Source organism: Boleophthalmus pectinirostris, unplaced genomic scaffold (genome assembly GCF_026225935.1).
Source record: "Boleophthalmus pectinirostris isolate CB_2022bp ecotype Guang Dong unplaced genomic scaffold, ASM2622593v1 HiC_scaffold_15, whole genome shotgun sequence".
NCBI classification, from domain to species: Eukaryota; Metazoa; Chordata; class Actinopteri; order Gobiiformes; family Gobiidae; genus Boleophthalmus; species Boleophthalmus pectinirostris.
In genome coordinates, this window is record NW_026571070.1 from 11,046,904 (window position 1) to 11,069,676 (window position 22,773).

At 38.5% G+C, this 22,773-nt stretch overlaps 1 protein-coding gene across 3 annotated transcripts in view; it reads left to right on the forward strand.

The window, feature by feature from the left end:
- Positions 1–22,773, forward strand: part of pfkpa (phosphofructokinase, platelet a) — a 103,186-nt gene that overhangs the window by 8,508 nt on the left and 71,905 nt on the right. For all 3 annotated transcript variants that reach the window (XM_055151107.1, XM_055151106.1, XM_055151105.1), the window contains exons 2-5: positions 9,133–9,206; positions 12,680–12,757; positions 19,979–20,168; positions 22,305–22,470. In XM_055151107.1, coding sequence (XP_055007082.1) covers positions 9,133–9,206; positions 12,680–12,757; positions 19,979–20,168; positions 22,305–22,470 — 508 coding nt within the window. The remainder of the gene's footprint in view (positions 1–9,132; positions 9,207–12,679; positions 12,758–19,978; positions 20,169–22,304; positions 22,471–22,773) is intronic.

Genomic DNA, 22,773 nt, shown 5'->3' on the forward strand with positions numbered 1-22,773 from the left:
TAAATGGACAATGGTTTATGTTTTATAGGCATCTAACTGTACCCAGAGGCTCCTCCTCGTACTCATAAACTCTCTGGCATTTTGGTTTTGTAAAGGGAGCTCACCGGAGGAAAAAGGTTGGAGACCCCTGCTTTAGAATGATCTTGAGCTTTATCAGAACAAGTATAAGAGCAAATAGACTAGTAAACGCCCACGGTCCACTGAGGGATTACACAGTTATAAAGCCACATGGGAATAGAAATGAAAGTACCATGATTTAATGTTGAAAATCACATTCTATTGCCATATAAAGAGTGTTTGTTTTTTTTTATCATCATGGTATGGGAATCTAGCTTGATTCATCAGCCTGTCAGCAGTCTGCCCTCACAGCATTAGGATTTGTTCGCTCAGCGGTACTTTTTTTATTTAACCAATCGCTGCTATTTGGTTGTGACGTATGTAATGGGCCAAATCTCGTAGGAAGTAACGTCTTTTCCCTTGATAAAATTCACCAAACATTCTCTTTGTTCCGCCTTTAAATCCTCAATCTCGGGAATCTTTGCCAACACTAAATGTCTGTCTTCGTCTTCGTCTCGACCACTTTGTTTACTGTACCGCAAAAGTGACCCAGACAGGCGCTTGAGTTTGACGTCATGGCTTCACAGCTCTTCACTGATTGGCCGGTGTGCGGTCTACAATTTCCGGGGTTCTTGCAAACCGTCTACTGTATTCTGATTTCTGATCTAGGATCTAGTCGCTGGAGAGAAATGAAATTGAGCAGAGGCACTAGGTGGCGACAGTCTGGCTAATCAGAATCGGTACTGCATGTCAAGTCTATTCCTTACTACTGAAATAAACTTTGAAACTTTAGTATTGTGAGACCTGTAAGTTCCAAATGTACCACAATAGACTTCATTTAGTATGCAGGCCCATGTTTTCTTTAGGTGACTACTCAAAAAGCTACTCCAGTCGCTAAGTGCAGGTTTTCAGCACTATCTTATCTTCAGCATGCTAGTCTGGTCTCATTATTTTCTGCTCTGTGATAAATGATTACTTTTCTACTTTTATCTCAGTTCTGTTGCTTCTGTGTTAAAAGATAAGTGCACAATGGTCTTTTTATTCTCCCACTAGAGTTTGCAGGCTGATAGTTTCTCTTGGAGTTGTGTTTGTTTAACACTGTAGTAAAAAGATTTAACCTCTGAACTAAAGTCTGGATCTAACTCCTCCAGGAAATGTCAACTGCCTTTTAATATGCTGTACTTCAATGTTCTTTAGATGAACTTTAGATAACCCTTTTCTGATTTATGAGTTAGCTTCAAACATTCATAACATTCTTATTAGTGCGACTACGGTAGTCCACTGCACCGCCAATTTCCCACTAATCCGGATTATAAAGAAACTAAACACACTGGAGTTGGAATAACATTGGAGTCATGTTTATTTTGTCATTGTCAAAAGGTAAACAAAACGTATTTATACAAGTAATATTGTAGCGGCCCTTGTGTACTTTACTGAAACTGGAGCTTAGTTAAAGGTGTATTGTGCAACATTTTTGGTGGAGGGGCTGCCAAATGCCTGTCTCTCTCTGCTGAGATGATATTGCTTTGCCAGGAATGTTCCACAGTATGGCATTAGGCAAATCTGTGTCCAAGTTACGGGTCAGATCTATTGAAAGGCGACCCGTCTCACTGTAAGAATGCATTTTATCAAGGTATTTTTGAGTATAAAAACACATAATGTACTATAATATAACTGTAAGATAGGGTTGATCGAAATATCAATATATCCAGAGGTGTAGTGGGCATGGTGTGCGGGGGTACGCCGTCCACCCACTTCTCCCGACGTGTGAGGTATAAAATAATAACAAATATAAAATAGCTACAACTTAAATGTCAAACCGGAGCTACTGGCAACGGTGAAAACAACCTGCATAGACTCATGAAATCTGCAGGACTGTCCTATAGTGACCTGAGACATGAGGGACTGAACCGGGACTGAACCAGGACTAGAACATGACTAAAACAGGTCTAAACCAGGTCTAAACCAAAACTAAACCAGGTCTAAACCAGAACTGAGTGTCGGGATGGGCCCAGAGGTGTGCCCACGTAGACCTTTGGGTGACCGCAGGCGAAAAGACCAACACAGAGCTCCGTGTCCCACCGAGCTGAAAGCACAGCCGTCGCCCGATCGCGCTTTGCGAACACCCTGCTCCACGGGGTCGGGGTGTCCAAGATTAGTCCTGGTTTACTCCTGATTTAGGGCTAGTTTAGACCTGGTTTACTCCTGGTTTAGACCTGGTTTAGTCCTGGTTTAGTCCTGGTGTATTCCTGGTCCTGGTGTAGTCCTGGTTTAGACCTGGTTTAGTCCTGGGACTGGTTTAGTCCTGGTTTAGACCTGGTTTAGTCCTGGTTTATTCCTGGTATTCCTGGTGGTTAGTCCTGGTTTAGACCTGGTTTAGTCCTGGTTTAGTCCTGGTTTAGTCCTGGTTTAGTCCTGGTTTAAGACCTGTTTAGTAGTCCTGGTTTAGTCCTAGACCTGTTTAGTCCTGGTTTAGTCCTGGTGGTTTCTGGTTAGTCCTGTCCTGGTTAGTACCTGGTTTAGACCTGGTTTAGTCCTGGTTTAGTCCTGGTTTAGTCCTGGTTTAGTCCTCCTGGTCATGAATCGCATACCCCCACTTAAAAAAATCCCCACTACACCACTGGATATATCGTATTGTTTAATGTGATGGTACAGTATTGATGTTGTGGGCTTCTGTATCGATATATCATCAAGAGTATTATTTTTTTCATATATTTTACTGAATTATTTTGTTACAGCGCTACAGTTTTGTTGCTTGTTCAGAGAAAAGAAACTCATTTATGCAACAAATTTGACATTTTCACTGATTTGATGATTAAAATGTTTTTGTGTTTCATATCCTTTTTGCACAAGAAGTGGTTTAACAAAGACTTTTAATATCACAGCCACGATTTAGCCTTTATTTTTTTAATGAACCGTATCGAATTGTTTTGAAATATATCGTATTGAATCATATCAAATCGAAAGCTCACTGTATCAAAAGACGTATTGTATTGTGGCCTATGTATCGAGGTATGTACCGTATTGGCAGCTTCTTAATGATACCCAGCCCTAGTTGACGCCTGTGGAACATTTTGTGCAAAGCAATAACTTCTCCATGGAGACAGCCTGGACACAGTGACGCCACCTGCTCGTCTCCATGGACCAGAAAAGATGCACGGTGCACCTTTTCATCTTTTGTTTCAGGTGTGGTTTGAATTTTAAAACCTTAACCTTCATTAATTTAAGTTCACATTGATACCTTGCAGCTGTCATCATTTAGTTAGACTTTAATCTGAGCTTTATTTTAACACAATCAGAAACCAGAAACCAGAAAGAAACTGACTTAGCTGGAACTGGGTGATCTTATTTGTGCTGTTAACCAAGTCTCTTAAACATAAAATTACAGTCATAACCTGGCTAGCACCTAAACAGGACCATGAATGCTCATAAAATGTTTAAATGTTTACATCAATTTTGTATTTTTCAGACTAAAACTTTTTTGGTAGCGTTTACTGCACTGTGTCACCATGGTAACTGATAAACACTCCACCAGAAAACCACATACACAGAGCATGCGGTTGTGTATTGGCGTTGGTAAAGTACGTTACTCTAAAACTGTTTCAGAAGGGTCAAATATCGACATTTTATGTGCTTTTTTTCAGTACCAACTTGTTAAAATGTGTGTTTAGAGTGTTTGTATGCAGTGGTTTGGTTTCAGTGTTGTCCTGTATAGATTTGGTTTGGTCCAGTTCTGGTTTAGTCATTGTTTAGTCCAGGTTTAGTCCTAGTTTAGCCCCGGTTATGTATATAGTAGAGCCCGACCGATATGGATTTTGTTGTGGCCGATATGAAACCGATATAATGGGAGTTGAAGCTGCCGATAGCCGATATAATCACCGATATATTTAGTGATGTAAAAATTCACTGTAAATCTTGAATTGTTTAAAAAAAACTTAGGTTTGGCTCTAGTTGATTTTAAATTGGGTTTATTTAAGCAACATTTATTGTTATTCTGACTCTTTACGTCATATTTACAGACAGTACGTCGGCCTAATGGCATTTTTTGCATCACATTCTAGCTACTAGTGATGGGTATTCCAGTTCTTTTTAGAGAACCGGCTCTTTTTCTCGGTTCACTAAAAGCAGCTGGCTCTTTTGGGTCCTAAGCGGCTCTTCAGATTGTTTTGTTGCAACCAGGACTAAAACAGAACTGAACCAGGACAGAAAAAATACTAAACCAGGACTAAAACGGATCTAAACCATGTGTAAAACAGGACTAAACCAGAACTGAGAGTGTCGGAACTCAGTCTCTATCTCTCTCCCTCTCTCGAGCCCAAGATTAGTCCTGGTTTATTTATTTTATGCTGAACTACAGGCAAATATGCACGTTTTTTTCTATCCTATGCACATGCAGATTTCTGAAAGTTTCGTTTTCAGCCGCTGCCGCTGTCAAACTACGAAGAGTCTGCACGCGGCATGAAGAGAAAAAAAGTGAGAGAAAGCGAAAACACGGCTCCCAATCCCAATAAGGATCAGGCTCCCGTCGTTCGCTTCAAAGAGCCGGCTCTAAGAGCCGTTTCGTTCGCGACCATACCCACCCATCAGCTCACTAGCTAGCTAGTAAAAAAAAATATAGCCATTATTATCAGCCAATATAAGTCAGTAAAAATATAGCAAACAAAAATCATTCACATATATTCCAACACTCACTGCTCACACAGGCTCCTCCTCACATCACAAATCTGCACTAATAAATGTCCTTTTAATCCAGACTCAAACCGATTGTCCATAAAAAGAATATAATCTCAGTGTTTGGATCCATGTCTGCGAGTGTAAACAAACACACGTGAGTGACGCGACTCTGGGGGTGTGTTCAGGGACAGTACGGACACACACACTGACAAATGACTCCGCGGATAAATACTGATGCGGAGACACATATTAGGACATTTATCTGACTGTAAATTGGAATAAATGAACATAATATAGAGAGTCTAAGATTTATAACGAAGTATAACATGACCATTGGAAATATCGGCCCATATCAGCAAACATATCAGCCGATAGCCGATATGCCTCCAGTTGTCCATATCAGCCGATAATATCGGCCAACCGATATATCGGTCGGGCTCTAGTATATAGTGTGTAAGGCTGGGTATTATTAAGAAGTTGCAGATACGATACATATCTCGATAGAGTGAGCTTTCAATTTGATATGATATATTTCAAATGTATTTGATACGATTCAATAAATAATAATGGCTAAATCATGGCTGTGATACTAAAAGTCTTTGTTAAACTGCTTCTTGTGCAAAATTCATATGAAACACAAACATTTTAATCATCAAAACAGTGAAAATGTCAAATGTGTCGCATAAACAAGTTTCCTTCCTCTAAACAAACTACAAAGCTGTAGCACTATAACAAAATAATTTAGTAAAATAAACCAAAAAATACTCTTGCCGATATATCGATACAGTATCAGCACATTAAATGATATGATAAATTGATATTTCGATATTTTTAGTGTGGGAGTGCGTTAGTGTGTCACCATGGTAACCGATAAACATTCTAACGTTGAAAAACCATGCAGAAAACCCCCAACGTGACGTCAAAGCACACTATCAGCACACGTATTTTTGATATATAAGCATTTTTTTGTTGTTGTGGTTTTGTTTTTGTTGTTCTCTATAGATATTCTCTTTGTAAATTTCCTTCCTTTTTCTGCCCTCTCACTCTTCACTCTTTCTCACTCCCTCTGTGTCTCTTGTCCTTGGTTTGGTTGCCGTGTTGATCTTGTGCCAGGCCCCGTCCACTCACACAGCCTGTAAAAGGAAACCTGCTCTATTCTTCTCTTGTTCAGGCCTCTCTTCCACTGCCAAGTTCCTGTCTACCCAGTGCACCTAATATGGCTGAACATTACAGTTTATGACTATTCCTTCCACCGCCGCTGTGTTCCCTCGAAATGCAAGTCACGGGGCAGGGCCTTTATGAGACTTCACGGAAATGTTTTGTGGTTTCTCTGGTGCTGGTGAGAAAGATACTGACCTAAAATGGTGAGCTTTAGTGGCATACCATGGGGAGCACACAGTTTACACATGTATGCTGTGTGGACATGTTTAGATAAAGACAGGACATTCCAGCAGCATTCCTGATATACTTCATTTCCACACATGGATTTAAAGTGGGACTAAACTCCTATACTCCGTCCACAATCATATTTCAAACTGCTGAACTTTGCAGAACCTTGAGGAGTAAAGAAGAGAGTGATAGAGAAGGAGGGCGAGGTCTGGAGGTGCAAAGAGCAGTGTGATTGGTCTAATACAGGCATGTCCAAACTGTGGCCTGTGGTCCAAATGTGGCCCTCAGACAAATTTTTCTTGGCCCTCAGGCTTCCGGGTGAATTGGCCCAAATGACCTTGCATCCATTAAAAATTAACTTTTTGAAAATCTACCTTGATAAAGCTAATATTTTATAGCCAGCGTGTGGTTTTATGGATCTTAGCATGAATTAAAGGTCATTCTAAAGTATTAAACATGCACATAGTTCAATGATTCACTGTATTCAGCACCAGTCTACGGCCCCTCGATCGGCCCTCTGCTTCGTCTGTGTTTAGATATGTGGCCCTTGATGAAAAAAGTTTGGACACCCCTGGTCTAATAGGTGTCCACACTTCAAGCGCTCCATCCCTGCAGCCAAGTGCTTGTGATCAGAAACACCTGTCTGTAATCGGGATAGTTTTTAGTGATGTCACATAGTACTTGAAACTGCAGAGGCCACAGAAGGAAGCACAAACTTAGAATTAGGTGTTTTTGACTAGAAAGCTGCAAATTTGCACTAAATATACTAGAAACAGTAGATAATGCTACACCATACACACAATAGTTGCCGATATATTTAGTGATGTAAAAATTCACTGTAAATCTTGAATTGTTTAAAAAAAAACTTAGGTTTGGGTTTATTTAGGCAACATTTATTGTGATTCTGCCTCTTCATGTCATGTTTACAGACAGTAGGTCGGCCTCTGGCATTTTTGCATGACATTCTAGCTAGTAAAGAAAGAAACTACCGCTATTTTATTACTATTGCTATTACTATATGTGTAAATGTCGATCATGCACACCTCTATTCAGAGCTCATTTACATATCAATGCTGGTCCAGTAACATATATATGGCCAATAGTAGCAAAAAAGTGGATTTAATGTGTTGTTCCACGGTCTTTCTTCTAGTATTTGCAGTCTTTTTATATCACAAGTTTTTTTTTCCTTTGGGTTATTTTGAGTTTATTCAACCGGGTGCACTTCCAATTGCAACTAGACCCGTATAGTAGGGTCTTGCTTATGGACACAACAGCATGCACAGATTTGAACCAGCAATGCAGAACCCACTGAACTTACATTATAAAGGTGCACTGTGTAACTTTCATGGGGATGGTCCACCCCTGTTTATCTCTGTGATGACGCTGCTGCTTTGTCTTGAATATTCCACAGTATCGCATTTAATGTATCAATCTTGTGTTCTTTCAGTTAAAGTTGTTTTTATGTTCAAAAATACCTTGAAAAACATGCATTTTTACTGTGAGTGTTGTTGCCCGTCCATAGATCTGGCCTGTAACTTGGCTTGTCAACATCACAGGCTTGTTCTTATGGAAATAGTCTAATACCATACTGTTGCATATTCCAGGCAAATCAATAACATTTCCATGGAGAAACTCAGTAAACCGACCAGCAGGAAGAAAAGTTACACAGTAGTTCACCTTTAAATAAACACTATTCAGTACTTGCCAAAGAACCGGTTTGTTTTTTTTCTATTGCAACTCTAGTCAATACTTTCCCATTTTGCAGAAGCAGACTGGAGCAGTGGCACCAAACCAGTGAACAATAATTGCACTTAAGCTTTTATTATTAGTACATTAGAGCAATGGGTTCACACAGGAAATTATAATGGAACTGTGGTTTTGTAAACATGGTTTTCATTACAGTTTAGGACAACAGGGAATGAGGAACTGTGTTGTACAAGTCACATGATAGAAAGAAAGAATAAGGTCCTCTATGTTAGTTTGAATCCAAATGAAAGAATCTGTATATATATGTATATTATAGAGATAGACCAATATCTGCACTTTTTAGCGTTTCGCCAACAGAGTCTGATATTTTGTCTAAGCAGCTGTGTAATAAATGTCTGAAGTTTTATTTTAACACCATTACGTAGAGGATGGTGCTACACTGGTTTGTTCAGTTTGTAGTAAAACAGAGCTATGAATGTGTTTGTGAAAAAAAAAAAAAAAAAAAAGACAATTTGGGGAAAATAATCAGATTTAGCCGCAGATATTGGCTCAAAAACATCAGCAAAGCTTATCGGCCATTGGTTGCATTAGACTCTAAACAATCAGTATGGGAAAAAAGATGTTCAACAGAATGTGCAGGACAAAATTTTCAGTCCCGCTCCTGCCCGTGAAGAATTATAATTTCCATTCCCATTTCTGTCCCCATCTGTGATATTTTGTCCCGCTCCTGCTCGCAAATCCCGCAAGATGAGGAGGTTCTCTTTCTTAAGCTCTATTAAACACGGAGAAGTGGAAAGGAATTGTCTAAAATGTGCACGAGATTAGACCACGTTCGCAAATTTAGGCTGTTTAAAGTGTTTTTATTAATGCCAAATAAAATATCCAGCACATATTATGCATGATAATATACAAATGATTGATGTATGTTTGACTTTACACTCATATTTGATTTGTGGGACGGCAGTTTATCCTCCCACCCACAGTAAGCTTTCGAAATGTGTCCCTTGTCGCACTGTTTTGCGTCGGGTCCCGAGGGTCAAGTCTGTGCTCGTGATTCTGCAACTGCATTTTTATTAGTCACCACTGGCAAATAAACCAGAATTTTCCAACGAGTAATAAGGATTTAAATTTCCCGGAGATCAGACAAATGTGAGGAATTTTCCAACGCAGAATTCAAATCCATCTCATGCCAAGTTCTTCCACTTTGCAAAGCTCCTGCTGTGGTGTAACAATAATTGTAAGTGTTTTATGTCAAAGCATTATGAATTACCCTAATCTTTTCTCCCTTGTTTCTCTCTTTGTCAGGGATGAACGCTGCCGTGAGAGCCGTGGTTCGGATGGGTTTATATGTGGGAGCCAAAGTTTATTTTATTCATGAGGTAGGTCCATTATTCTCTAACTACAGCGATGGGTGATGTAAGAACATGTGTCTAAATGAAAGTGTCTGTCAGCCTATTTTTGGGACTATTATGCAACATATTTCTTTCTAGAATGTGTTAAAACCTAACATTTGTTTTCACTATTGTTTGAGAACGCACCATGAAGTTATTCTCTATTTTCCATCTAATCTTTTGTTCATCTTTTAGTTTGGTTACTTACTATTATAAAAAAAATAATAATAATAATAAAATTAAAAAAAATAAATAAAAAAATAAATAAAATAATAATAAATAATAAATAAATAAATAAATAAATAATAAATAAATAAATAAATAAATAAATAAATACATAAATAAATACATAAATAAATAAATAAATAAATAAATAAATAAATACATAAATAAATACATTAAATAAATAAATAAATAAATATTGCCCACCTGTACCACCATAATATACTTTTATATATTATACACTTAAGTCTGGTTTTAATCAAAATAAGTGTGATCATTATATTATCAGATTATGTTAAACCCTGTGTAGCCATGTTATAAAATAAAGTTATTATTATTAAAGAGGGGGTTTAATGCAAAGTCGTAGCTTTTGTAGTTTCCGACCATGTTATAGCATTGTTCTCTCATCAAAAACATGCTTGAAAAGGCTTCATATGTACACTACCGGTCAAAAGTGTTAGAACACCACACTTTTTCCAGTTTTTTTATTGTGTTATTGAACTCTGAAATGAAAACATAGAATAAATAAACGATCTAAGTTGTAAAATTTATAAACCAAAACGTATTCTAAACTTTTGATTCATGAAAGTGTCCACCTTTGGCAGATATAACAGCTGAACACACTCGTGGCATTCCTTTTGCAATAGAAATTCTTCTGAAAGTTCTTCACAAGTATCATAAATGTGTGACACTTGTAGGTTGTTTGGCTTTTACTCTTCTGTCCAGCTCATCTCAAAACCAGCTCGATGGGGTTTAAGTCTGGAGACTGTGCTGGACACTCCATGTTTTCAAGCTTTATCATCTTGTTGTTTTTTCTTGAGGTAGTTTTGGCAGAGCTTGGACTTGTGTTTTGTTCTTTTATCTTTTTTTAACCTCTGTTTGTTCAGTTCTTACCTTTGTACATTTTCAAGCTCTTCATTGGACTTGCTCGACTTGAATTGCAATAAATAACTGGAAAAATTAGGGCGTTCTAAAACTTTTGACCGGTAGTGTATGTATGAGTAATCTAGCGATCTCCCCCGCTCTCTATTCAAACCCTCCTTGCGGTTAGCTGTGAGATTCTGTCCATGCTCAGCCCACAAACCTACGTCACCCAGGCTCCCACACGACAATCCTCAATAAACATTCAAAAGCATGACGCAAAACAATACACTACAACTTCACAAACCTGGCTCAAATGCACGTAGATTGTAATGATGTAATGATAGCGCTCTGTCGGGGAGTGACTTAGCCTGGAGAGCAAAGGGAGAAACTTAAAAAAAAAACATGTTAATACGTTGTTTTAGACAAATATAGCATTTACAAAACAATTAAAAATAACATTGTGATCTAAATTTGTAATGTGTTCGCAATAGAAGTTTAATACCCTCTCTTTAAAAGTTATTAAGACCACAACAGTATTAAAACGTCTAAAAATGTACACAATGTTCTTTAAATCTTTGCTTAACTTACATCACCTTTGCGTACAAAAGTTCAGCGTTATAAAACAGATTATTTCAGATTAAACATGTTTACATCTCAGTGTCTTTGAGTTAGTTTTGAGCCGTTTCTGATCTTCTCTCGCGTTTGCATCCGCACATCTGTCTTCTCATTAAAGTATGATTACATAACCCGCTCCATGCGCTCCAGGGACTAAGCCACGCCCCCTTTGGCCAACCGCCCGGGCCCATCACATGCAACACTCGTAGAATGAAAATAATGAGGCAATAAAACAGATATCTGATAAGGGATACGTGTGAACTGTTATAAATAGGCCCGACTAAAGACCTTATCTCCAAACACAGTGTAATCCTACTTCCTATCAACAACAATAGGTCAAGCACTTCCTGTTCCATCCAGATAGGCGCGTATAGGACTACTGTTATTTAACATTTAAAGATACACTGTGGAACTTTTCTGATTATGGTTCACCACTTTCGTTCTTGTGTTCGAGGAGATGTTATTGCTGTAACTAAAATGTTCCATATTTTGTGAGCTGTGACTTGGCCTGGTGGATAAAAGTAAAACGTAATGCTGTACTGTGGAACATTTTCGCCAAAGCATCATGATCCGTGTTTCATTTGTTCATTCGGTTTTCAATATAAAACCGAAAACAAAAAAACAACTATTTTGATTGATATATTTTGATTTTGTGTTTAAATCGTGACTTAAACTGTGATGCTGGACGTTTGCACCGCATACGGACTGAACCTGGACCAAACCAGGACTGAATCAGGACTAAAGCAGGGCTAAACCAGCGCTAAACCATTTTCAGCCCTGATCTGGTCCCAGTCTCAGTCCTGTCTTGGTTCTGGTCTGGTCCTGGTCTGGCCCCGGTCTCAGTCCTGGTCTCAGTCCTGGCCTCAGTCCCGGTCTCAGTCTAGGTCTCAGTCCCGGTCTCAATCATGGTCTGGTCCTGGTCTGGTCCCAGTTTCAGTCCCAGTCTGGTCATGGTCTCAGTCCCGGTCTCAGTCTCGGTCTCAGTCCCGGTCTCAATCATGGTCTGGTCCCGGCCTCAGTCCCGGCCTCAGTCCCGGCCTCAGTCCCGGCCTCAGTCCCGGCCTCAGTCCCGGTCTCAGTCCCGGTCTCAGTCCCGGCCTCAGTCCCGGCCTCAGTCCCGGTATAAGTCCCGGTATAAGTCCCGGTCTTAGTCCGGGTATAAGTCCCGGTCTTAGTCCCAGTCTAAGTCCTGGTCTCAGTCCCGGTCTGATTCCGGTCTGGTTTTCATATTTCATAATTAGTCCTAAAATTATGCTCAATTCTGTAGGTGCCGTAAAGTCATGGAAAATTCTCTTTAGGTCATGAAAAAGACAAAGTTTTGAAATTTTGTCCGTGAAAAAGAGCAGCAGATGTCATAATTGATGTCCTTCCTACTGAAGCTAGTTAGTCAAGTATTCTTAGTATTTTCCATTGTTGTGACATTATTGTAATTAATTCTGCAGTTTTAACATATCGTCCTGCACTTGGGGCTAAAGCCTTTTCTTTTGACCTATAAACCTAAAGAAACCCACCGTCAAAGGAGATAAGGCGATAAGAATGAACTTAACATAATATGCTGATCTGTTTTAACGATGCATCTTCTAAGACTCGTCTCTGTCTCTCCGTGTTGTTGCTGACCCTATAGAAACCGCAGTCAAAGATATGAATGATCTGAAAATAGATCACAGCTTATTATTTACAACGGGACTCATTTCCGTCTGTGCTCCCTGTTGCTCGGCGATTGTTTACAAAGCTGAAGACTTGTGTGTGTGTGTCCTCAGGGTTATCAGGGCATGGTGGACGGAGGGGACAACATAAAAGAGGCCACATGGGAGAGTGTCTCCAGCATGCTGCAAGTCGTGAGTATTTACTGTACTTTACTATTCGTACATGGACCAGACCCAAACATTTGACGTAACTATCAGTGATTTTTGAGAAGTTCCATAGCTTTATATCAGGGGTGTCAAACTCATTTTGGTCTAGGGGCCGTATCCAACCTTCTTTGATCCCAAAGGGGCCGGATCAGAAAACTCATGTCTTATAAACCCCAAAAATAATAATAAGTTTAAATATTTGTGCAGAGAAACGCTAATCTATTACAGAAATCTTTTTTAATTGATGAACTCTTTCTTATTATAATATTATAATATTATGAACAACCTGAAACTTTAAGAAAAATGCAATTTCAACACAATGTTTTAACATGAACTTGTTTGCAAACAGGAATAAGTCATTTTTTCTTGGAAAATCCTGCACTCAGCTCCACTTTTCTCATTTTGGACATTTTGCTGATGACTGTGTCACGGTCAACAGTCAAAACGATCGTCCGCGTTTGGAAAGAGACAAGTCTTCATGTCTGCTTCTCTGGTGGGAGGGGCCACATACAGAGGCGCTGGAGACACTGCTATGCTAAGCACTGCAGAAAATTACCAATATTTTAATTGAAAATATAATTAAAATATTTTAGTAGAAAATCACCCAAGGGCCACATTAAAGGTCTTGGAGGGCCGGATCTGGCCCCCGGGCCTTATGTTTGACACCTGTGCTTTATATTCTCATAAAAGACAAGACTTTTTTACTTTAAACTAGATTTTAAAAATACATAAAATCCAGTGCAATAAAAAAAGTGATGATCTCTGTTTGCAATTGATTAATAATTGTCATTGAAATGAAATGTAATGATGAAATGTTTGAATTTGGATTTATTTATTTGGAGGACAAGCCCCTTGAGATGTCTCGCCATCTCGTTTTTTGAGGGGGTCCTCATAAATACAACAACAAAAGACAGATACAGTTGGGCAGACAGTAGGATACATAAATTCAAAAAAACATCAAAACAACAAAATCAACACAACCACAAACACACACTCACTCACACTTCACAGTTTGACATATAATAAAACAAGTTTGAGGAAAAAAACAAAAACAAAAAAACAATAACAAAACAGAGTTCAAAGATAATCACAACAAGATGAACAACAAAAAATCAACAAAACAATCAAACAATTACATGGGTTCTGCAAATATTGAACCAGAGCATTTTTTAAATGAAGGGACAGAAGTTAATGCACGAATCGATGTTCCAACCAGAAGAAGCTTTATATTTAAATGAGTGTTTTCCTCTTTGTTTTTTGACTCTTGACTTTGAAAGTAACCACCAGTGTTAATTATTGTCTGGAAAAAGAGGACAGATAACACAAGATTACTCTTCTTTCTGCTCCTTTTCATTCATACTAAATCATGATACTAAAAGTCTTTGTCAAACCACTTCTTCTACAAAGTTAATATAAAACACAAACATTTTAATCATCAAAAACAGTCAAAATGTCAAATGTAACAAGCAACAAAACTGTAGCACTGTAACAAAATAATTAAGTAAAATATAACAAAAAAATGCTCTTGGAGGTATATCGATACAGCAGCCCCACGATATCGATGCTGTATCATCACATTAAACAATATGATATATCGATATTTCAATATTTTTTGCACATGCCTGTGTTTAATGTTTTGACACTGTCTTTTTATACTTTATAAATGAAATAAACAAACAAACAAAAAAGATACTAAACACAATAGTTTAAATCATGATCTGATGGGTCTCTCATGGCCTAAACCAAAATATGGATCTCTGTCTAAAGTGCATTTTTGACACATGGTTTGTAAACTTCATAGGCTGATATAAAGAAAAGTCACCAAAATAAAATGGATTTAACCAAATATGAGACTTAAAAGCAAATTAAATGCTTCAAGATCCAATGTTTAAACATGTGCTGTTCATAGAAACTTGTTTAAACGAAGCCCTCGGGACAGTTTTGTAATTTGGAAATATTGACGCACAAATGTCTATAAACTGTACTTTATTTCATTGATTCTGAAGCAGCGCGCCGGGGAACAGTAGCGTGCCTTGAGGTGCTGGTAGGTGTGAAAAGTAAAAATCCAATTTCAGTTAAGTTGATTCACACTTTAATAGGATCATTTACTATTTCAGTGTCATGGGCAACTTCTGCATGAGTTTATAAAGCAAAACTATTGTCTTCCCCAAATATAGAACTAGATACAGGAACAAGGACAATGTTTGTACTATTAATTCTTCTTTTAGTGCAGGGGTCACCAAACTTTTTTCTCTGGGGGCCACATTATCGCTCCTGACTGTGATCGGGGGCCGGGTAGGATTGACCTTGATGACGCAGATTATATTCTTTGAAAACCACCACACTTTCTTTACATATCAGATAAACTGCACGGTCCTTACACTGAAAAAATAATCGGTCGTCCACTGTTCTTTGAAAACTCAACACTCTCTGTCAACTTTTCGTACTTTAACTGCACTACAGAACTCTGTGCATACATCGACTCTCACTGTTTGATCTCGAGCTTGTCAAGTGACGAAAATTCGGCGGCAAATGTAAATACGTCATATAATAATTTTAATATAAATATAAATACTTCAAGCAGTTAGTTTGATGACCCCTGTTTTAGTGGGTGGTGTGTAGCAGAAACTTTTCAGTCAAGTGTACCATGATTCAAAAAAACTGAAAAACACAGCTTTATTTTAAACTGTAGCTCTTTCCATGTACAGCAACATGCAACGTAAAAATGAGTCATAAATGTAATGTAAATAAGTTTAGTAGAAGATAAAATATACAAAATCATCAGGAGAAATACAAACATTTTTCAAATTTTGTCATGATTTAAATGGTGTAATGGTTTAGACATTATTGAGCATTCTTCCATTGGTTTAGCTGCAATTTTTAATGTCATATAATTAGAGATTTAACAATATCCAAATCTTATGGTACGATATTTATTGAGATATTTTGTGGAGGCTAACACAATTGTGAATATGCTACTTCTTCCTCTTAAAATGCCTAAGAACTAAGATTTAAAAGTGCTTAGAACTGTTATTTCTTCATGTAGTTGGCACCAAAATGGAGCAAAGGATCATGGTCTATGTAGTTCCCTCTGTTTTTTAGCTATTGCTGCACCATAACAATGAAATTAAGCAAAGAAACTTGTGATTCGATATATTGCGATGGTTCACGATATTATTGAGAGACTTTTGACGATACAATATCACAATATTTTGGTTATTGTTACACTCCTACAGATAATGTAACCATGATAGTTTTCAGTTCATCTCTGCCTCCCTTTTAACTCTGGTGGTAATGCAGGGATGATCCTGGTGTTTTTATTTTGTCCGTAAATAAATATATTCCTATTCCTTACATGGACCTGACTTCAAATCCTTTAACTGCAGGTCTTGATGAGCTTCATTTGACTGGAGCTGGGTAATGTTACACTATCTTCATCCACTTCTTTATGCAGTCTATGGTTTTAACTAGGGATGTAACAATAACCGAAATATCGTGATATCGTATCGTCAGAGTTCTCACAATAATATCATGGACCATCACAATATATCGAATTACAAGTCTCTTTGCTTAAATTAAGAGTTATGGTGCAGCAATAGCTAAAAAAAGACAGAGGGAACTACATAGACCATGATCCTTTGCTCCATTTCAGTGTAGAAACAGTTCTAAGCTATTTTAAGCCTTAGTTGTTTAGATTAAGTCTTGTCAAGGTGTTTTAAAAGGACAAAGTCGCATATTAACAGTTTTCTTAGCCTCCACGGTGAGATGTATATCGTGAAAATATCGTACAGAGAGATTTGGATATTGTTACACCCCTCGTTTTAGCTGTTGTTTGTAAGGTTGGACAATGTAACCCAAGTATTTTTCTGCTCCTGGCCCAAATTATAACATAATGATTATAACTATGTACCTGACAAAAGCACGCTATGTCGTCTTTAACAAAAAAATATAGCCAAAGCTTCTGTATTTATATCCCTGCTGTGTCTTCTATCTCATATGAACACACATTTCCTTTGAGGTTTCTGCTTCCTTTTCTTATTTGTTTATTATGCAGCACCAGCACTGACCATTCATTTTCTTCAAACAGCTTTCGTGTCTCTCCAGAACTAAATTATGGCCCATTTCTCAGCTCATAATCACGCTTTCAAATGGAGCTGGAAGTGGTTCAGTCTTTTAAGCACGTTAGAAATCCATTTTCTCCGGCCTCATCTGCATGATTCAGTCTCTGGCTCCGCTCCAGCCTGAGAGAGTGTGACAAGTATCTCCTCTAATACTGCAGTAAATTAGGTTTCGGCAATGATCGATCAAGATCCAGATGTGTAAACTGTTAAACTGATGTGTGATAACAAGCGGTGTGGTTTATGAGTAGACCTGCCTTCGCTAAATTGACTATTAAAGGTTTTATATTGCTGTTTTTTCCCAAACCTTTTTTCTGGGGACCCATATTTTAAAAGTCACAAACCTTTTCAACCCAGATCAATAGACATTATTCGTAAATCAAAAAAATAATGGTGGATTTGACCATTATTGAACATTAAAGAGGATATTTTATTGCTGACCGAGTGATCGTGTCTCTCTGAACAATTAGTGTTACTCAAGTTTTAAACAATGAAAAACAGTAATTGAACCAGCAATAAAAGGATCCATAAGTCGCCTATTTGGACTTCAAATGTAGCCCTGTATGTTGCAGACCTACATGTAGATTGTGACAGGGCGAACCCAAAAAAAATCTTTTGCGACGCACCTGAGGGTCTTGACCAAGTCTTTGGGAAACACAAAACTGACTCTTGTGAGCTTTAAAACATGTTAGAACATTGCTACCACGTCAGAAACATACTCAGAGTTGTGTTTTGTTTCATTCACACATGTTTGAGCAATCCTTTATTATTAGTCTGTCTATATCTCCAAAGTTCAAACTGCTCTGTTCCACCTTGTGATGTCATGAAGTGGTGTTTTTCAGATTAACATCTACCGTTTGCCTTTTCGTTCAGTCAAAATCAAGGGAGACAGTTTCAGGGGTGAAATCATCCAAATGATTCCAGTGAAGGTGTATGGAGGTGTGTATTTAAAAACACAGTGGAGCACTCCCAACAACTATTTTCTTTTTGAGAGACAAACTTAGTACATAATGTAATATAGTAAAGCCTTAAGATGCAGGGTTTGTGTGTTAAACATGTGTGAATGAAACAAAACACAACTCAAGACAGGATATTTTCTACTTTGCCGAGGACTTTTTACTTTCTAAATAACAGCAGTCTTTGTGATTTTGTAATCGTGTTAACTCAAATGGCAATTTCAACTCGATTTCAATGTACTGTGCAGCCGTAATTGCAATTGGATTGAATTTAGTCGATATGGGTCACGGTTCTCAAGGCTGGTTAATCAATAGTTAACGTATAATTAATCTGAATGTTTCTTTCTAGCCTTCACACTCATTCATTTTATAGATACTGATCAGTTAAGGCCGTGAACATGCCGCAATAGATGCAGTTTTGGAGACGCCTTATTGGTTTTTCAGATCACAGTTTTGAATTCTGTCAAAACTTGAAAAGCCTGTATTACTTCTTATTATAATGGTAGCAATTTGTGGAAAAAAAAAAAAAATGAATATGATGAATGTTAGATAATAGGAGTGTGCAAAAATATCAAAATATCGATATATCGTATTGTTTAATGTGATGATACAGTATCGATATCATGGGCTGCTTTATCGATATATCACCAACAGTATTTTTTGGTGTATTTTACTAAATTATTTTGTCACAGCTACAGTTTTGTTGTTTATTTAGAGGAAGGAAACTTGGTTATGTGACACATTTGACATTTTCACTGTTTTGATGATTAAATATTTGTGTTTCATATCAACTTTGCACAAGAAGTGGTTTAAAGGTTGTATGGAGGATTTTTTTTAGTTTCAAACTGTCAGTGAAAGATTAAAATACCATTACAGAGACGTAGCAGCTTTGTAATTATGATGACCAAAAAAAAAAAAAAGAACGAAAATCTATCAACTGTGGACGTGTTGAGGCCAGATAAACATCAGCCAATAGAAAACGAGGCTCCCTCATTTTCTATTGGCTGTTGGGTTGTCAATCAAACTCCCTAGTATAACTGACTCATCGGAGCGCGGGGATTACGTGGTTTACGCAGCGGTTCTTAGAGGCTTTTTCGAACTGTCGCTTCCTCGCATTTCGCACAAAGTTTGTCGCGACGGCGGACGAGAATCCACGACCAGTTCGCCGCAAAAGAAAGTCAGTTTTTGAGGTCGCTGAAAGAAGAAGAGATGGGGGAAAAGGAGCAAAGCCAAACTGAGGTGATTCTTGGAGATCTCGTCCAGCGATGGCGTGACCGAAGCAGACGAAGGATCTAAAAACTGACGCATCGGTCGCTGAATTACTTCTAGACAGGAAACTTCAACAGTAATCCTGAATGCACACAAGGACTGTCACTGTATTTCTCTTCCCTTAAAAAAAATCCTCCATACAACCTTTAACAAAGATTTTTAGTATCACAACCATGATTTCGCCTTTATTTTTTATTGAACCCTTTCGAATCGTTACCATATTGATTTGAAATGTATCATATCGAATTGAAAGCTCACTGTATCGAGGTATGTATCGTATCGGCAACTTCTTAATGATACCCAGCTCTACTAGATGTATACACCATGAGGAAAATTGCCAGAGATCCAAATCTAATCCAATTACAGACGCTGCTGAGTTAGAATTATGTTGAAACAGCTCTCTGTAATTATCCCAGACAGTTGTTTGTCCAACATCAGAGTTAGAGACGGTACGTGGGCGATGACTAACAGTTATATCTGAAATATGTCTGTCTGTAGTGGTCCAGGTAGGGCGGACCTTTTTTCGTGGGTCCAGATTACAAACTTCTTCAATAATTTAGGAAGATGTGAGTCTGGCCACCGCTGAATCTCTGAAAAAAGTTCAGATGGGCGTGATTGACAGGTGTATTAGCCAATCAGGGACATGAATGGTCCACCCGTACTCATATCAAAACAAATATGGCTGCTTATGAGAAAAAAAAAACAAAAAAACTGAAATGTATTAATGGGTTCACACCTTTTAATTTACTCAGACCCTGTTATTCTTGCGTCTGACCTATGGATGATATAAATATGCAGATTTTCACTACATTATATCTTGCATATTTGATTTCCTGAAACCATTTCCTTTTCTGTATTCCCAGGGGGGCACTGTTATCGGTAGCGCTCGGTGCAAAGAGTTCCGAACACACGAGGGACGCCTGAAGGCAGCGCACAACCTGGTCCAGCGCGGCATCACAAACCTGTGCGTAATCGGAGGAGACGGGAGCTTGACCGGCGCGAACCTTTTCCGAGAAGAGTGGAGCGGACTTCTGACGGAGCTGGTGGAGCAGGGTACGCCAGGACAAATAAACGTCAATGTGTTTAGAATTCTTCCCAGCCAAAAGAATACAAATAAACCAGGAAGTGGCCTTGAGATGTGGTGGGAATACTGGTTTGCTATCAACTGTTATTTATGATACTTGGCTTCAAATTGTCAACAACATTTCATGATGATGATTTGTCGAGTGTTGGAAAATTATATGCCATGTTTTTCCGATGAAAACTAAAGCTATTATCCGTAAATAGTCTGGCTGATCCGCCTAGGGATGCGCCGACACGATACTGGTGTCGGATATCAGTGCAGATCCATGAAAATTAGCTGGATCGTTAGACACAACAAAATCCAGGCACTCCCAAGAACAAAGTAAAAACCGCATGAGGAAAAGTATAGTTAAAAGGACGTTATTTAGATGGCCAAAGCCAACATGTTTCGCCCAATTAGCGTGTGTTGACTCCATAATTTTGGTTCAGTTAGTGTCCTGGTTGGGCATTTTATTAGATGTAATAAGACTATTTACTGGCTGATGTTGGTCTCATAATGTTTAATTGATTAATATCGGATAAAAGTCAAAGTATCATTCGTATCGTAACAGAAAAAGCTAGATCTGTGCATCCCTAGACCAAGCCCCGGGGTTTCAAAATGTCCGAGGTCAGTGGCGCATGATTCCAGATTAGCCTTTACCCCGGCGAGGTACTTCTGGTGGCTCTGGGCTGATTGAGCATGTGCGGTAGTGCTCTTTTCTCCCGCGGGCACACTCGAATGAGAGCTGGCTTGTGTATCACGTGATCGCTTTGACCAATCGGAGCGAGAGGAGCTAGAGCGGAGCCGGAGCGAACAATTCTAAAGCGTTTTTTTAAGACAATTGAAGGGTTTTGAGCTGAGAAAAAGTGTATGATCTAAAAATAGGTAAAAATCGCCAACAAACTCGACATTTTTGAAGGTTGTAGGTGCCCTGTCAGTGTTTATATTGTGCTCTATGAAAAAAATCCTCTCTCAGCCCAGGGGATTTTTTCCGCTGAAGTCCCAGTGAGTGACCACTACGTCAACTGGAGGAAGCTACAAGCAGCAATACTCTATCCAGTTATTTTAATAGATCCATGCCCTAAACCCGCTCTTGTTGCATTCTCACATATCACCACTACTATCTACGTTACTGCTGTTTGATAGTGTGAAATCGTTGGCTTAAGAGAAGAAAAGCAGAGAGAACGGGTGAGTCTGAACAAAGGCCAGCTGAGGGGAACAGGTTTCAGATCTGCCATCTACTGGTGAAAAAAATAAATGTAAGAAACTATAAGAAGCTTTAATGTCTGGAATTTGAAGTTTACAAGACCAAAGATTGGAAATTAGGTTCCATGCAATTTATGTTACAGAAACACCAGTGGATGCATATCTACTATCACTACTATCTGCACTACACCTCACTGGGGCAGACTGATGGAAGCGAGCCTCACGCACACACTTGTCTTGCCTAAGTACACAAGAACGGTTTTTGCCTCTGGTGCTCCACTGTGGCACCCTGGCCTCTGATCCAAGTACTAACCAGCTCTGACAAGATCAGGCTTTGACAAGGAAGTTCGGCCACACTTACACAAACATCATTATCAGATCAAAATGAGGCTTATCTTGGAACTAAACCTGGACTAGAACAAGACCAAACAAGGATGAGAAGAGGGACCAAAACAAGTCCACATCAAGACTGAGGTCAAGTCAGGACCAAATAAGGAAGTGTGAACTCAACCCCTACATGTACTTGTGATATTAACATCTCTCAAATGCGCAAAAATAACTCCAAAAACCCAATGGAAGTCTAACAGCTGTGGCCTGCATTCCCAAGGCTCACGCACAACAAAAACAACCAGATGACAATATAGTTCTGTCCTTTTCTATAAATAATGTATGTGTGTTATTACATGTCACAAGGAAATTAGAATCTCTTGGTTTGTTTCATTTTCATTTAAATGAGTATTATGTAAAAAGAAAAACAGGAAGAAGAGGGTCAAATTTTTTATAGTGCTTTCACAGTTTACTTCTTGCTCCTCTTGAACTTTGAACTTTTTTACCAAAACATCCTATCACGTCTGCATCTGTTTGAAACGGGACACTTTTCACTGAGAGAAAACAGCAGTTCACCATTAGGTTCGTTTCAGGTGTTATTGAAGAAGAGTCTATTCAGAAATACTCGGCTCTGCACATCGTGGGGATGGTCGGCTCCATCGATAACGACTTCTGTGGCACTGACATGACCATCGGCACCGACTCAGCCCTGCACCGGATCATCGAAGTGGTGGACGCCATTATGACAACAGCACAGAGGTGAGACACACGTTCACAGAAGGAATTTTTGGATTTTTGGGAAAAAGAAAAACCTCTAATGAATAAGCACTTGATGGGGTATGTTTAATATCAATAGCATCTACATTTAATTGGACAAATCTAGTAATAAGGGTGTGAAAACATGGCTTAAAGGTCACAAGAATCCATTTTCCATAATATAAGACCTTTAAAAATATGGGTTTTGCATTGTAATTTGTATTTTCTATCATTTTTGGAGCATATGTTTGAAATATTATCTAATCAAACTAAATTATACATGCAGCTCCTTCACCATCGCCATCT